The sequence below is a fragment of the Carassius auratus genome, unplaced genomic scaffold (assembly GCF_003368295.1).
Source record: "Carassius auratus strain Wakin unplaced genomic scaffold, ASM336829v1 scaf_tig00215912, whole genome shotgun sequence".
Lineage (NCBI taxonomy): Eukaryota > Metazoa > Chordata > Actinopteri > Cypriniformes > Cyprinidae > Carassius > Carassius auratus.
The window spans coordinates 782,572-801,084 of record NW_020528306.1 but is presented as its reverse complement, the minus strand read 5'-3'; the positions used below and the strand labels follow the sequence as shown (position 1 = coordinate 801,084).

Sequence of the window (18,513 nt, the reverse complement as noted above, 5' to 3'; positions counted from 1 at the left end):
TTTTACGAGTCTATATAAAAAGTAACCTGTCCTCTGAGGGTCTTTAAACTCCAAACAGCATGTTAAAATAGCAGCCTTAAAGGGGACAGGTCAACCAAAAATAAAAGTTCTGTCAAAATTCACTCACGCTCGTGTTAATTCTAACCTGTTAGACCTGTTTAACCTGTTCAAAATAGCCTTTTATTTAAACTTTTGGGTGAACCGAGAGCACAGTTAAATATTTATGTAATGCTGCTGCAAAGCTTTTAGCATTTATTTTTTTGTAAATTGAGAATAGGTTTGTAAAAATAATCATTCTTATTATTTTCTGTTAAGTGTGTTAAGTATTGTTCGTCTCAAGTACCCCCCCCCAAAACACACCAATAGCACCCATTCACCAACACTTAAACACTTTCTTTATTTTGGATATTATTCAGCATTATTATTTATTATAATAAACTGATCAATATTACCATAATTGACTTTAAACTACGGATACTATAGAAGAAAAATAGCCTTCCCAAACTGTTTTTTTTTTTTCCTTTAATGAGGAACATGAGCTTTTAAGGGTTCAGGGGAACTCATGCAGGCAGATTCAAGGAAGACTTATTTGGCTTTTGTTTAAAAAATATCACTTAGTTTTGATTTATGTTTTACAGGTCTTAAAGAAAATTTTAAATCGTTTCCTGGTTGGGAATCACTGTTCTAAGCGGTTCACATTGAGAAGTTGAGAAAAGAGTTTTCAGAGGTTAAATGAAAATGATTTCTTAGCGGAGAAGAAAGGACCTGCATTAACATTAACAAATGCTGGTGATAAATCACAAGTCTTGCATCAACATGGGAAGGTACAGGTGTCTTATCTCTGCAGTTGTAACGGTCAGTCAGAACCTCAGTGAATTGTAGAGGAGAGCGAATGTGATGCAGTTAAAACATCTGCTGATATTTCACAAAGGAGTGCTCATACATCTCGTGGGACGCTCGGTGAACTGGAGCAGAGGGTGTTTGTGTGTGTGTTAGTGTGTGCAGCTGAACAGTGCCTCCTAAAGGTACATACTAGTAGAGTAGAAAAAATGATGAATTACAGTCCATGAGAGTCTGTCCCATAGACTGCCAAGTAAGTTACACTGTCAAGGTCCAGAAAAGTATGACAGACATCATCAGAATAGTCCATCTGCCATCAGTGGTTCAACCGTAACATTATGAAGTGACGAGAATACTTCTTGTACATGAAGAAAACAAAAATAATGACTTTATTCTACAATTCCTCTCCTCTGTTTCTCTTCACCTCACCATAGTGCCAGAGTTTAGGAGCTGACCGCAGGCAGCATTTGCTCTTTGGAGTCAGCTGCGCCACAAGGTTGCACTCTTTTATTTCAAATCAAAGCGTAAATATACATAAAAAAAAAAAACGTATCCTTGTGGTGCCGCTGATACAGAAGAGCATATGCTGCCTGTGTTTAGCTCATAATCTCCAAAATGGTGCTACGGTAAAGTGGAGAGAAACTGAGGAGAGGAATTGTTGAATAAAGTCGTACCTTTGTTCCTTTGTATACATGAAGTATTCTCGTCGCTTCATAATGTTACGGTTGAACCACTGATGACAGATGGATTATAATGACGGCGTCTTTCATACTTTTCTGGACTTTGACAGTGTAACTTACTTGGCAGTCTATGGGACAGTCAAAAGCCTCCCGGTTTTCATCCAAAATATCTTAAATAGTGTTCTGAAGAAGAACAAAGCTTTTACGGGTTAGGAAAAGCATGGGGGTAAGTGATTAATGATAAACTTTTGAATTTGGGGTGGAGTATCCCTTTAATCCTTATGTTTTTTGCAATTATTGAAATGCATGCTCTAAAAACAATAATTTGTTTCAAAATCATATATGTAATGCATGCATTATATTAGACAGAAAAAAAGATTTTATTATTTTTTTAAATTTTCGGTTTGAGCTGATATGGTTTTGGAGGGCATCGCATTGTAACCATGTCAGTGACTACTTCATGCACACAACATATGTAAGGTACAACAGGTAAACATGTTAGCTGTGTGGACGCTTGTGCTGGATTAACAATACTGATTCCTCTTTTTTAATTGATACTGATATAGATTCTTGAATCCCAAATTAGTCTTTCATTTTAAGCTGTTTTCGGTTGATGTGTGAACTTCACAAAACATTATTTGTAGAACCGGCCATTGAATAATCACAGTAAGCTTTGTGCTTTGAAACAATTCCTTACCTTTCATCACCTCATGCAACCGCTCAATGTTTCAACCGCAGAAAAAGGTTCAATAAAACATGAACTATAACATTTACCTCTAGAAAACCAATGTCCATAAACTCAATAGTCAACTAGAAAAAAAGAATCCTAATGAAAAGGTTGAGCAGAAAATAAAAGATGAAGGAAAAGAAGCTCTACTCACATCCTGGAAGAGTCTCCTATCAGTGGCGAGGCGTTTGGAGGCCAGAGTCTTGGTGACGTGGTAGAAGGTGAGCAGGGCTCTGTGCTGCTGAAGGCTGTCCTGAACTTTCACAGACTCCAGCAGTATAGGGATCAGCTCGGGCCACTGCCGAGGACAGTCCAGTCGTGCCACTTTAGCAATCAGCACTGCTATCTGTGTGGCGATCTGCAATACAAAAGCTACATTTCAAGGAAACATCCAGCAGCAGATTTCACTGTGAATACATCAATACTCTTTTAAATGTGAAATGAATGACTACTGGAGTAACAGTCATCACTTCCTGTGGGCATTTAGCCCTTTCAAACACATCTTAAATGGTTATGAGATTTGAATTAACCATTTCAATTAAATGAATTAATCCAATATCCATAAATGCAGAAGTGTTACCACCATTAAAACAGCAATTACAGCAATTAATTCGTTTTGACATTGTGGCTGTAATGAAAGAGGAGACTCATAATTTAACATTTTACATGCAACCATATATTAAGTACTGAGGGAGATAAAACAACCATATTCACTACACACTATCCTAAATTGTTGTTACAGCCATGGATCACACACACACACACACACACACACACATAATCTATGGAAAACTGTGTGTGTATGTGATGCACACAATGGTTTTTGATTGTGTTTTGTTCAGTTTTTTTGCCAAAGCAATTTAACACTCAATCCAAATTACAAAGCAATGTTCTAACTAAGATTATAATTGCAAATTAGACCAAAGTTCCATTCAAGTGATCTGTGTTGTAATAATGGGAATAAGTGGTTTTCTCATTTACATTTATGCATTTAGAATACACTTTTATTCAAAGCAACTTCCAGTGCTTTTCGTGTATACATTTCTCTATTACGTGCATTTCCTGAGAACTGAACCTGCCATGACCTTGGTGCTGCTAGCAGCACGCTCTTAGAGTTAAGTTACCAAATAAATACATGAATAAATATTTATAATATTTTACAATTATTACAATTGTTGCAAAACCCTTCACTGTTTATTTCTGTATTTTATTTATTTCTCTTTGTACTTTCACATTGTTTTTCCACTTCTGCATCCAATATGGAAATAACAGGGCAGTGTCCGTGTACTACATCTACTTCAATCACTAATGTATGCAAGTCTCTAGCTATTTGTGCAGTGTCAGCCATGGTCTATAATAAGAAAGCACATTTAAGCCTACAATTAATTTTCATGTGCCTGTGACGTTACTCCACAACAAGAATTGAGCACAGTCATTAGCCAATAATAAACCAATTGTGTGCAATACCAACCCATTCAAAAACCCTGCAGAACACAGAAACAAATGTACTGAAAAATGCATTAATAGATGAGAAAAATATGATAAATGGCTGTTCAAAAGATATGCTTTAACTTGTCAATATAATTGCTTGTGCTATCGTCTTCGACATTCCCTCAAAATCAACATCAACCAATAATCCAAATATTAAGTTACACTTAACTTAGCTTATCAATTACTACCAGAGTTACTAGTTCAAGTACCTATTGCTATTATAAGAGCAGCAGATGTTGATTCAAATTCATGGCCGTCACACCTCTTTATTATAATGGCGTTTCTTATAATGATTCAGGCTTTATTCAAACCCAAGGGTCAAATTAATGCATTGTATAAAAGTACCCCCCAAAAAATCAATGTCTCCAGGATTGCTCAACAACACATTACAGCACAGACTTTAAGTGCTTTTTGACTCCAGGCACATTGATCTTTCACTAGAATCACAGATCAGACTCCTACCCACTGAAACAGAGGAGTTTAATGGTACTGGAAAACATTTCTGATTTTATTGGATGACTAATCATAAATAGAACAGGAAGAGCATATGGTCGGGGAATGAACTGCATTTCTCTTCATGTAGCAAGTGTGTATGTGTGTGTGTGTGTGTGTATAACTGTATGTGCACACTAACCTGGTTGACCGGTTCGTTAAAATTAGTGATGAGCCCTGCACGGAGAGATGACTTCTCTTCTTCTGAGAGAGCACTTGAGAAGAGAGAGAGAAATACAGAAAATAAAAAATCCATTTCAAATGAAATATTTTGAATGGAACCTGGATTTTAATCACTGCAGTTCCAACTGGAACTAATTTAGTTACGACAACAATGCAGAAATCCGTAAAAAAAAAAAAAAAAAAAAAAATTCATTAGACAGTGATTTTCTTAAACGTTTAGTTCACCCAAAAATACAAATTATGTCATTAATAACTCACCCTTGTGTCGTTCCAAACCTGTAAGACCTCCGTTCATCTTCAGAACAAATTTTAAGATATTTTAGATTTAGTCCGAGAGCTTTCTGTCCCTCCATTGAAAATGTATGTACGCTATATTGTCCATGTCCAGTAAGGTAAGAAAAACATCATCAAAGTAGTCCATGTGACATCAGAGGGTCAGTTAAAATTTGTTGAAGCATCGAAAATTAATTTTGGTCCAAAAATTACACAAATTATGACTTTATACAGCATTGTCTTCTCTTCCGGGTCTATTGTGAGCGCGTTCACAGCACTGCACTGACACTGTTGACGTGTTATCTTTGTTATTGGGCGCACCAGAAAACACGTCAGCAGCATCGTGAAGCCACTCACAACAGACCCAGAACTGTGTCCCGAGATGAACGGAGGTCTCACAGGTTTGGAGCGACATGAGGGTGACATCTTTCATTTGTGGGTGAACTAACCCTTTAATGTGCTGTTATTAGTTGTTAGATTGAGATTTTGCTGGTCTGCTTTGACATAAATGTGATAATGGTTCTATATGGGTGATAAAAACATCTCTGAAACGAACATCACATTCATCTCGGAGTTAAAGCAACTACCTTGATGGAAAAGTCTAGAAATGTCAATGAAGAATCCGATGTACTTACTGGGGTGCAACTCTTCTCCAGTAGCGATCAATACCGTTCTTGAAATAAAGGACAGCTAGCCATCTCACATTGACGTCCAGCATGTGATTATTGAAGATGCTCTGAACAAAACCAAAGAGAAAGAGTGAGAAATGAATCTATAAACCCAAAAAACCATAAAACTTTTGGGTGAAGTGAAAAGTTGAATTGTCATACTTTAAGAAACAGCAACAATGTAAAGAAACGTACAACTCAAAATAACTTTTTTCTATTTTAATGTACATTAAAATGCAATTTATTCCTTTGACAGCAAACCTAAATTTTCCGCATCATTACCCCAGTCTTCAATGTCACACGATCCTTCACAAATCATTCTAATATAATAATTTGGTACTCAAGAAATATTAATCATCTTAAAATGCTTAAAATAGAAAAAAAAATATAAAAATATGGTGGCATTGCCATTACAAATTATCGAATTATCAACATATTTTTATGAGAAAAAGATACAATATAACTATATAAGATTACAGGCTATGTTATTTGTCAATATATGAATGTTTCATCACTGCCCTAGCCTCTCAACTAATGGCGGATGAGGGGGAATGTCTGATAGGTTTTATTCTTATTTTGTATCTTTTTAAATAAAAGTATTTTTTGCACTTCAATTTGACACCACTAGTGCAAGAATTTACATGCAATGTCTTTAAAAATATGCAACAATGTGAAAAAAAAGAGGATTTATGCCTTTCCTGAGGTGAAGGAAGTTAGGTTAGTGAGACAAAAATGGTTCAACACTGAATAATTAAAGACTATTCTACAGAGGAGTGAGTTTCGAGGTTTAATCCAGCATGTCATGTCCAGAATAAGAGCGCGGGGAATGAGGAGCAGGCCAAGGAAAGCTAATGCTCATTGATAAATATGTAGTAGCAGCTGCGTTCAAGAGGGAGCAGCTCTGACGCAGGGCCACCAAAACCCCAAACCCCCACACTCGGCTGCTCCGAGACCAGGGCTCATTCCACTCTGCCAGATAAGAGTCCATACAGACACCCATTTCCTACACAAGGTGATGAGCAATGGGTAATAAATTACCAAGGATAGAAAAAATCTGTTGCATGAAAAAACAAGAACAATGAGGGCTCAATAACCAGCTCTGTTATGCAAATGGACACTTACTGCATTATAAATGTGACGGGTGAATATCATTTCGATAGACAGCTGACAAGTAAACATGACTCAAAAATAAATAAATAAATCAATGACTCGCCGCCTTGGTGTAATTCACCTTAAGGTCAATGAAAGCACCATTTGTGTAGGCAAATATGCTAAATGCGAGTCCAGACAAATCAGGCTGATTTCTTTGGGTGACAGACCGAGTGACAGCAGGTTGGCTCAAATACAAACTGATAAGAGAGGCTGATGGGACATGACAGCCATTCTTATAGCGCTGCAGTCGAAGTTAATGCCTGCAGAAATAGTCAACGGGATGTTCCATTCCTTTGCAATCCTATTTCATGCTAAACCTCAACAACGAAGGAGACTGTGCCAAGTTTGAAGGCTTAAAGGATTTGAGAGGACATCTACACCACCATAGCCAGTGCTGTATGACAACACAGCCCCCTCAGGGGACGAGAGGGGATGGACCGGCCAGGCCTGAGGGGCCACAGACACCTCATTCTTTGAAAGAGCAAGAGATTTATTCATACACAAACACAAAAGCAGAAACCAGCAATTCTGCAAGTCCTGAAGATCTATTTTTCAGCAGAATGTACATAGCCTACTACTACTAAAATGAAACAAACATTATTTTTAAAGAAATAAATCACACAACACATCTGCTCAAGTGAGCTCGTGCTACGCTGTCGTTTGAACTGAGTCGAGCAGATAAATGTTTTATGTGGCCAAGTTAAAATGAGTAACACTGTTTCGTTTTGCTTTTGGCCGAAAAAACATTTCGAACATTTATCAAGCTCTTGTTAACATTTTATCAAGGAAAATTCTATCACAATAATTATCGTTAGCATTTTATCTCCAAGCCCTATAGATAATTTGTTAAAATTAAGCATTTTCCTTTGTTCTAGAAGCTTAACCTACTATCTTAACATAAAAAAAAAAAAAATCATATGCTAGATTTTGTGATCAAGCATTGAGGAAGGGGGACAGGATTCTACAAAGTGAACTTCAATAAAGATACCAGGCTTTGAACTGTATGTGTAGTACAGTGCAGCAACTCAATAGGGTAATGAAAGCTGGCTATAATTATTAGTTTTAATTTACTTTAAGCATGTAATAAAACTTTACCATAATCTATTTTTAAATCCATGTTACAGCTGTTAATGTGAACAACAAAACTTACCAATTCCCTTATTTTACAAATATTTTAAAAACTTCTTATATTTGTTTTAACGGCATCAAGAGAGGTGAAATTTTTTAACTAGAACTGAACTTAGTCCTTAAATCAACATTCTGCTCTTCGTGCCAATGAAATATCAAGCTCAAACCAAAACATATCATGCCCCGGGACAGCACAGTCTCCATTGTAAACACAACAAAGTGGTTCAAATGTCCTCCCCATCTGCCTTTGTTCAGCATCTGAAAGGTGGCCAGATTTGACATAAAACTGGTAAACGTCACCTCTAAAGATGAAAACAAGAACTTGGAATGTTTCTAGGGAGATAAACCATGGCATGTAACCGAATTGTACGCCTTGCGTTCAGAAGCATTTAACCTCTGTGCAGCTCAAAGAGCAATACTAATTCGTCTGCAACCAGTATTTCAAATAAATAAGCGCATGTGCCAGTGCAGAGGAGAGAAAAAATAAATTGCCTAACATTATGAAAATTATTTGGATTCGGTATGCAAAATCAATGCCCTCCTGGACCACTTAGACCAGTGTTGTTTGGTTAGTCATCCCTGGCAGCTCCTGAACTGCTCCATACTTCATTGGTTTAAAAAGCTTAATTTTTTTTTATTTTATTTTGTACTAAAAGTGCTCATAAATAAAACAGTGGCATGGCATGAAATGCAAAATGAGTCATGACAGCTAATGGCCATCTGGTGAGAATGTCATGGTCAGCCCATAGCTCAGGTGGAGCAGCCTCCAACAAAATCTCCCTCAATGTCAAGGCCCAGCGGCCAAGAGACCACTAGGATAATTTCTATTATGCGGCACGTTTTCATGTGCCCGTCATTTACAGCATATTTAGGATAAAATATTAAACTAATGACTTTTAAAGATGGAAATCATATTGATCAGGGGTGCACCGATGAAGATCGGCTGATCATTAATGCACATCTAGTCAGTAAAGCCGGTTATCTAACGTTGTTAACTGACTAGCTGCGCAAATCCACGTTCATTTTTAGCGTTTATTTGCGCATCTTCTCAGTTAACAATGGCTCTATGTGAAATCACGCACCTAATGGGATTTACCACTGATTAGAGAACCGGCTTTACTAACGAAATGCAAATTAATGATCATCCTATCTTTGTCGTGCAACCCTAATATTACATTTACATTATATTTACATTTATTTATTTAGCTGACGCTTTTATAATTGCTATATGTCAGAGGTCGCACGCCTCTGGAGCAACTAGGGGTTAAGTGTTTTGTTCAGGGACACATTGTTGTCTCACAATGGATTCGAACCTGGGTCTCTCACACCAAAGGCATGCGTCTTATCCACTACGCCAACACCACCCCAATGATACATTTATTTTCAAAAGAAAGTAAAAATAAAGGTGAACTTTGACTTTCAATACCAAAAACTGTGAAATTATTAAAAATGCTAATATTTAGGACATATTCTTTACTAAACTTTAACTAAAATAAATTTATTAAAAAAGTTATCATTAAATATATTTTACTATATTTTAATATTCTTGGTAACACTTTAAACTAAGGTTCATTAGTTAACTACTGTAGTTAAAATGATCTGAGAATGAACAATGCCTCTACAGCATCTACCGTATTTCCGGACTATAAATCACACTTTTTTTTCATAGTTTGACTGGTCCTGCAACTTACAGTCAGGTGCGACTTATTTATCAAAATTAATTTGACATGAACCGAGAGAAATGAACCAAGAGAAAACATTACCGTCTCCAGCCACCAGAGGGTGCTCTATGCTGCTCAGTGCTCCTGTAGTCTACACTGAAAACAGAGCGCCCTCTCAAGGCTGTAGACGGTAATTTTTTCTCTTGGTTCTAAATAAATGCGACTCATATGTTTTTTTTCCTTGTCATGACGTATTTTTGGATTGATGTGACTTATACTTAGGTGCGATTTATAGTCCGAAAAATACGGTATTAATCCTAGTTCATGTTAATTTCAACATTTACTGATGCATTATTCAAATCAAGGGTTGTACTTGTTAACATTAGTTAACGCACTGGGAATTAGCATGTACTAACAATGAACAACTGCATTTTCATTAACATTAACAAAGATCAATAAATACAGTAATAAATGTCCTGTTCATTGTTCATTTCATTAAAGGTATCCTAGTATGCTCTTTTACAAAGTCTCGATTTTGTTTTGGAGGTGTACTAGAACATGCTCTCATGTTTGGTGGTTCGAAAAATGCATTATTTTTCACATAATTTACGTTATTACAATATCTTTCTCCCCAGCAAACAAATGAGGTGTTTTTCGGCACAAATGGCTCGGGTTTTAATGATGGCCTGCCTTCCAAAAAACAAAAAGTGTTGTGTTTTGTTAGCTGCGTTGATATTGTGGCAGCCCACCACAAATAAATCAATGTATGGGAAACCATGTGTCAATTATATTACCATTATCAATTTGAGCCTGATTCAGACCCCGAGAATTTTGAACAAGACAATCGCGCACAACCTTTGCAAGCACAGATACGGAAGTGCATGGCGAAAAAATTATGCTACAGCAACTTTCTTTCTTCGTTTTCTCTAATGAACTCTTACATCACAAAACCCCAGAAAACAACGCTGTAGTCCAAACAAGCATTTCGCTGTAGTTTTTCAAAAGGGATTTTTTTAAACAAAATATCTCCCTTTAGAGTGGAATTTGAGATTTGTAACTTCGTAGATCTTTTTTATGACCAAACATACACACCAACTAAATTAAAAAAGTGAAAAACCGTAATAGAACCCCTTTAACACTTTACCTATTGGAACCTTAATGTAAAATGTTACCATATTCTTTTATAATATCAATATATTTGTAATGTCCCTTGACTTTAAGCAACAATATTTAGTTCACTAATGACATCATACATGAGGAAGTGACATCATTTTAGCAAGAAAACAATAAACCTCAGTAGAAATTAATGGTTTTTAAATTGATTTTTTTTTCAATTCTGTAATGTTTTGTGGTATAAGTCACACTTTATAAGAAATGACCACATTATTATTCTACGCTCAGGGGAAATGTGCAGTAGGTTAGAAACAGAAGATGGATGAAATGGATCAGACTTTTGTGCTATGACTGTCTGTACTCAAGCCAAAATTAGTATTCAATCTCTCTGAGGGGAAAGTAATTGTTATGCAGGCTCTTGTGGTGTCTAGCTTTAGGGGCTGGCATTATGACTAAAATCATAAACAATTTTGTGTCTTAAATGTTAACTTCCTTTTGGTGGACTTGGACACAAATCTACATGTAAGGTTAAAACAAACATATGGCAAACACAAGTCTGGTATCAGTACAAAACAGCTTGCAGTCATTATGTAAAAGTAAAAGAGGAAAAAAATCTTACTAGATAAACTATTTTACATAAACCTGCAACAGAACATCAGCAGAAATCCGTTGATTTGCTTTATATAAAATCACTAATATAATACCATTTTTAACATGTCACCAGCCCCAGCTGAAATGTATAACAGAAGTAAAAAAGGGTAAAAGCCTCATAACAAATGATTAACGTATTTTCCGGACTAAAAGTCACTTTTTTTCATAGTTTGACTGGTCCTGCAACTTATAGTCAGGTGCGACTTAATCAAAATTAATTTGACATGAGCCAAGAGAAATTAACCAAGAGAAAACATTACCATTACCATATACAGCTGCCAGAGGGCGCTCTATGCTGCTCCTTGCTCCTGTAGCCTACACTGAGCAGCATAGAGCGTCCTCTCACGGCTGGAGACGGTAATGTTTTCTCTTGGTTCTTGGTTCTAAATAAATGCGACTTATAGTCCAGTGCGACTTAAATATGATTTTTTTCCTCATCATTATGTACTTTTGGACTGATGCGATTTATACTCAGGTGCGCCTTATATTCCGAAAAATATGGTACCTACATTCCCACATTTACTCTGTACTACTGCAACGCTAAACTGCTCATATTGAGTCTGTATGGGACGGATTCTCACCAGCAGCACTGAGTAGAAGCCCGGCTGGGTCTCCCACTGGCGAAGCTGCTCCTCTGCAGGCTTCAGCACAGCTGTGTCCTGACTGGTGGCCTGGGTCAAAGCCTGCAGCACCACTGAGCTGGCGCTCTGGATGTCCATTAGGTAAAGCTGCAAATACACAGAGTACACAATACGGATCATTTAGAATCTTAATAGACTCATAGTTCACTTTGATACCCGCCAGAGACCTTTGCTTTTATGAAACGTTTAAAATAATACTGGAGTTCTTTACCTACCAAACGTTAACTACAGCCTGTACTTACAGTAAAATACAGCTAAACTCAATAATATACAAATAGTTTGATTCTTTCACACTGAGATTTTAGATTTACACTACCCTTACAATTATTAAAATTTAAAGTAAATTGTATTTTAATATTTTAAAATGTAATGTATTCCTGCATTGGCAAAGATAAGTTTTTTTTTTTTTAAAGAAGTGCCATATGGTCCTCCATAATTCATTCTAATATGCTGATCTGGTGCTCAAGAAACATTACCATTTGTTTTTGTGTGTAGGTGTGTGTGTTGTTTAATGTTTTGTGTATTTATGCCATGATTCTTTTGTTAAACAGAAAAATGTAAAGAATCTTTTGTAATGTTCATGTCACTTTTATTTTCATGCATTCTTGCAGAACAATACATTTAAATAAATATTAAACTATAAAAATAGATCTGTAAAAAAATAAAAAATAATTTACTGAGCCTAAACTTCTGGTTGGCAGTGTGTATAATACACACATACACACACCACTTTGTTTGCTTAACGGGAAAAAAAACTGTTACTATTTTTACCGTTTATTATTTTACTGTTTATTATTTTACAATGCTTAAACTATCACAAGTCATTCTTGAATATTCTGACCAAACCCTGAATACTGGACAACAGTTACATTATTTTGTGACATACTCTAATAAGCAAAACTCAAAACCACAGTCTTTACTGTCACACAAAATCATCTTTTTATGTTTGAGGCATATATTATCAGCATGTAAAGACTTGATGGGCCTGAAGGATAAAAGACAGTTCTGTCATCCGTTCCTAAAATCCTGGTGAAAACCATACTAAAATCTGCATCATAAACCCAGGCTTGTTTTATTTTATTTCATCCAGGAAAATACAATCAAGCTGGAAAAACTTTCCTGTGCAACGCTGCCCCCTATTGGTGCTTTCAGGGACCTGTCCCGATCAATGCCAAAAACGAGACTAGTACAGCAGCAGATGGCTTTAGAGGTTTCCCATCTCATGGACAAACCGGAGATAGTCAGTTTAATGGCATCCATGCTGTGATAGAAATGAGTCCCATTTTTTAAATCACTGGTAAATAAAGCACAGATGCTGTGCATTTCCAATTATGAACTCAAAAGCATTTGCCTTACGTGCTGCAGAAAGAATACACAGTTATAAGCAATGCTTGAAGTACAAACTCATAGTTATAAGAGTGATATGTGTGACTACACTGCAAGGTGATTCAAGCGGTGATGTGTTAGTTCCAGGCAATCTTGTGTGTAAAGACTCAAGCACCTCGTCTTTGGTGCATACAATAATTTATGTAAAAAAAGTCTGTTCAAATTACTAATTTATTAACCTGTCCACTTCCCTGTATGCACCAGATGTTAGATCATGCAAACAAAATAATGTAGGTTTGCTGGTTCAGATCTGGGAAGTGCATAATATGATACTTCACTCCTACAAAAAAAGGTCAAAGGATCTTGCTTCAGGTTCAGGTGAAACAAAGAAGCCACGAGAAACAAATCTGACATGAGGTCAAGCCTCAGTTGGTCCCTGCTGCCAGATGTCATAAGCACAGGATTCTGGGGGACAAAAACACGTTTCTCAACTGATACATGAAATGCATTGCAAGAAGCATGAATAACAGCTTTATGTAATAATTACATATTCAATACATACGGTTTTGTTTTCCAGTGTTTATAACTGTCAGGCCAAGTGTATTACAATTGATTTAACACTATATTATCAACCCACATCAGTTGTTTTACTAAACTACTCTTACAGGGATAGTTCACCCATTTCGCTACGCAAAATGCATACAAGCTGGCAGGTCTGCAATTGGTTTCAACACTGATAATAATAAAAAACATTTACTTGGGCAGTAAATAAGCATATTAGAATGTTTTTTTTTAAGGATCATGCATTGAAGACCGGAGTAATGCCTGTTGAATATTCAGCTTTGCCATCAAAGGAATAAATTACTTTACTGCATTTGATAAAAATAAACGTAGCCTTGGTGAGCATAATTTTTTGGAAAATAAGCCAGAACGATTATGATAAAAATCATAACTGTCGATTATACCCTTGAAATTGTAATGGTGATTATTAAATTACAACCATCACAGTTTACGTTGAATGATGTTTATACCATTGTTTGATGCAACTGAATGCCATATTTTTATACGAAAATCAACAAGCTGAAAACACTCACTCACACTTTTATTGCTTTTTTATAATATTAAGCTTTAAAATGTCAACTATACATCGGATTGGTTTCTTCTTTAAATATATTTTTATATATACACACATATGAATGGTATTATGTCATACTAAAACTAAAATTAAAATAATGGGTAAAACCCTTAAAATAACATTTAGAAAGAAAAAAAAAATATTTTAAACATGCAGAATAATTTGAACAATTAATTCCCGCTCTGAACGATAACGTAATTGTGGCATCCATAATTGTGATCGTGAATAATTGTGCAGCACTATTGGAAAACATTTAATAAATAATAATAGTATTAACAACCCCAAAGTTTTGAATGCTGGTGTATACAGGATTCACAAATTGCTGATATTAAATTAATATTGAACATATTATTCTATAATTTGTTTCAAACATCAGGTCATGTTTATTATGCTTTAACAAGGCTACTGGAATACTTTGAAACAGACATAAGAGGAACTACCACTATTGTTCAGAGACCAATTGGGCATGGCTTTCAGCCAATGCTGATCAAATAATGATATATCAAATGATTAACCAGCCGGGCTGATATATCGATCTAGTACTTTGAGGTAAAAGGCTGACAATGAACACAAACAGTCAATAACATTCTCTGTGTTTGCTCTTAAAACGCATCCCAACATCTGAAGAGACTTCAGAATCACATCACTGAAGCCATGTCAGCTTTAAATGACTGACAGATTACACGTGGACTGACTAGAATGTAACATGAAAGTTTTCGCTGATCTTAAATCAGCCTCAGAACCAAAACATATTGTGCATTATACCCAAATACAGTCATGGCCAAAAGTTTTGGAAGTGACCTAAATTTTGTGTTTTGCAAAGTTTGCTGCTTGTGTTTTGGTGTTGATTCACATGGTTTCTAAATTGTTTCTAAATTATAGTGTAGAGTGATCAGATGCATTCGAAAATAATTGCTAAAAGCTTAATTGGCCAAAAGATTTAATTTTTCTCAAAAAAAAAAAAAAACTAATTTAATTGTTTTTTTTTTTTTATCCTGACACAAAATTACCAGCTAAAATTAACTTATCAGCAGCACATGTGAAAGTGTGAATGGTTACTAGTCAGGTGAAATCACGATCATACTAATTAGATTGTAAGAGCAGACTGGTTGATATAAAAGAAGGGGAAGCAGCACTTCCAATCACAATATTTATCTCCAAAGAAACACGCGCAGCCTAATAAAGCCATCATGACTTTGCATTGAAATGGCCTCACATGCAAGGAAAAATTGCTACAAAGAATATTGAATCTGAAAAAAACCATTTTCTGGATAATCAAGAACTACAAGGAGAGAGGTTCGACTGCAGTGAAGAAGTCTTCAGGACGTCCCAGACTGTCCAGCAAGCGTCAGGACTTTCTCCTCCTGAGGAGTCAGCTACAGAATTGTGTCTCCAGCAGTGCAGAGCTTGCTCGGGAATAGCAGCAGGTTGGTGTGAGAGCGTCTGTACACACAGGGAGGATATTCAGCAGGAAATACAAGGATTGGACAGCAGAAGACTGGTGCAAAGATATTTTCTCTGATGAAGCTCTTGATTGTTTGGAGAAGAAAAGGTGAAAGCTGCCAGGAGTCCTGTGATGTGCCAACAGTGAAGTACCTGAGATCATCCATGTGTGGGGTTGCTTTCCAACCAAGGGAGTGGGCGCTCCCATAATTCTGCCCAAAAACACTGCCAGGAATAAAGAATGGTATCAAAACATCCTGCAAGAGTGACTTCTTCCAATGATCCATGAGCAACTTGGTGATCTGTGAATTTTCCGGCATGATGGAGCACCATGTCAAAAAGCAAGAGTGAGAAGTGGCTTGAAGATCATTAGATTAAAATTTTGGAACAGTGGCCAGGCAACTCCCTGGATCTCAATCCCACAGAGAACCTGTGGTCAGTCCTCAAAAGGCAGGAGTGGACAAGGAGAAGCCCACAAATTGCAACCACCTCTGAGAACTAATAAGGTAAGAATGGATCGCCATCAGTCAGAAGCTAATATCTAGTATGCCAGAGTGATTTACAGAGGTTATGATTAACAAGGGTCACCATGTAAATACTGACAAAAACCTTTAAAGCTTATGATATGCTTATCTTTGTTTTTGCAGTATTCCATAGAAACATTGACTAACTTACAAATACTGCAGCAGCCAACCTTCCAAAACACAAAATTTGTGTCAGTGCCACCCGTATCATCAACCGAAAACATAAGACAACACCACAGCACTAGTGGACAGATCTAGAACAATGCATGTCCACGTGCATGTGAACATCTGTATTACGCATTCATAACTGTAGCTGCACAATCATGAATGTCTTCTTGAGCTTCTTCTCGGCCTGCTGTTGTATGAAAGCATTGAACTGTCCACATTAGACGTGATCTGTGAAATAGAGGACGGCGTGTGTGTGTGTGTAACATGAAGTCGTTACGGTCTCATAATAACGGTAAGATTATACGAAAACATGCCAATCATACTTCTCATCATACTGCCAAATCTGTCTGCGCCCATCTGCTACAAATTACGTCTAAATTAAGCTTATTATGATCAGTCCTTCGGAATGTGAATTAATCCCAGTGATATTAAATATCCACACTCCAACAAAAGGAGAGAAACGTCTAGCATGTAACTGTTAGCTTGGTGGCTAAAGAAACTCTACTGTCACGCATGTTGGCCTACGGAGCAAATTGAAGTATTTAACATTAAAAACTACGTCAGATGGATGAGCTTTGAGGCACCAAAACATCCCTTAAAGCTGCTGTTCGTGTTGACGTACCTTCCGCAAATATGTCAATGCCGGGTGAGATCAAAAAACAGCTCGCGTTCGGCTCTAAACACAGCGCGCACGTTGTAAGGATGGCGCCATCCACAGTGCATTCTGTCGCGCTAAAATTACGTAATCACATAGCGAAAGATTCATTGAAAGTTTTGAGGGGGTTTTTTCCACAAACAAATGTTTCTTAAGAAAATAACCACACTTATAGATTTCTTATGTGAAGTTACTAAAAATAATAATAATAAATGTACTATAAGAAATAGGATCTTTCATTTTTGTTTTTGTAATATCTGGAAAAGTTACTAGTTTAATATAATTTTGATGGAATTGTTCTGATTTCTAAAATGTGTTAGCACTATTGTTTTTATATTAGTGAAATAAGTTTATATATATATATATATATATATATATATATATATATATATTGTGTGTGTCTAAGCTCCAGTTATAACGTTGAGTATGCTTGTAATTTAAATGCCATCTTGTTGAAATATCTTTTGGGTTTAAAAAAAATAAAGTGTTGATCATCTAAAAAAAAAAAGGTTGGTATTTTGAATCATTTTTGTGAATTAAATATGGAAAATACGGTATTTAGAAGGCGGTTAATATAAATAATGTTTACTCGGCCTCGGAATTTATCAACAAATTAATGTATTTAAGTTTCCCTGCTGTTTGTAGACTTTTAAAAGTATTTTATAAATAAATAATAATAAAAAAAAATGCCCCGTCAAAAGAAACTGAAAGAAAATAATGAAAAGCCGTGATTTTATGATTGGTGACAATGAGATTGTTGATGTTGTGAGTTGATAATACAAAAATGATAATTACAATTTATTATTTTGTTAATACCCCTGTGATCATTTTGTAAATATCTGCGTTTGCGTTTAGACGTTTATGATTCTTTTGAGGTTGTGCAAATATTCTTTGGGATGTTTTTAATTTTAGCTTGTTTATTTATCCTTTTAGCCGTTTTTTTTTATCCATAATATTAAGTGAGATTGAAATATATCTATATATATATATATATATATATATATATATATATATATATATATATATATATATATATATATATATATATATATATGTCATAAGTAATACATGTTTTATTTACATTTTCAAACATATTGTGCATTGCACTGATAATTCTTTATTATTAACAATTATTCTTGAAACTATGCTGTATTGTATGAGATTGAGAATAATTTAACTGTACATGAATGTAATTGCATTCATTGTCCAGCAGGGGACGACAAATCACAATACTTCATTCTGCTCAGATAGTAAAGCGGTTTCTCGTTAAAACCAGCTAAGGACGCTGAACTCAAATCACCCATTGGGTTTGTGGTTATGTTGTAGTCTTGTATAGTCCGACTATTTACAATATAACAGACTGTGTGTGGGTGGTCTGAGGCTGTGCTTGGCTCAAAGAGACTGACTGAAAATCTGTTCTGTGTCAAAACCAGTTTCAGAATGATAGTACTTTGCAAGGAACATCAGATTGAATATTAGTGAAAAGCAAAGTGGGTCACACAATGAAACCAGATTCAGAAAGGTACTTGTGTTATTAAAGAATAACATTTGCAGCCTGGAAA

General features: G+C 35.8%; 1 protein-coding gene across 1 annotated transcript in view; it reads right to left on the bottom strand.

Moving 5' to 3' along the window:
- The window catches only part of ipo11 (importin 11), a 131,346-nt gene extending 114,326 nt beyond the window's left edge, over positions 1–17,020 (bottom strand). Inside the window, exons 1-5 of the mRNA XM_026261745.1 lie at positions 16,919–17,020; positions 11,641–11,787; positions 5,322–5,422; positions 4,373–4,445; positions 2,402–2,605 (exon numbers count right to left, since the gene is read on the bottom strand). Of these exons, the coding sequence (XP_026117530.1) occupies positions 2,402–2,605; positions 4,373–4,445; positions 5,322–5,422; positions 11,641–11,778 (516 nt within the window). The 5' untranslated portion in view covers positions 11,779–11,787; positions 16,919–17,020. The remainder of the gene's footprint in view (positions 1–2,401; positions 2,606–4,372; positions 4,446–5,321; positions 5,423–11,640; positions 11,788–16,918) is intronic.
- Positions 17,021–18,513: the final 1,493 nt, after the last annotated feature.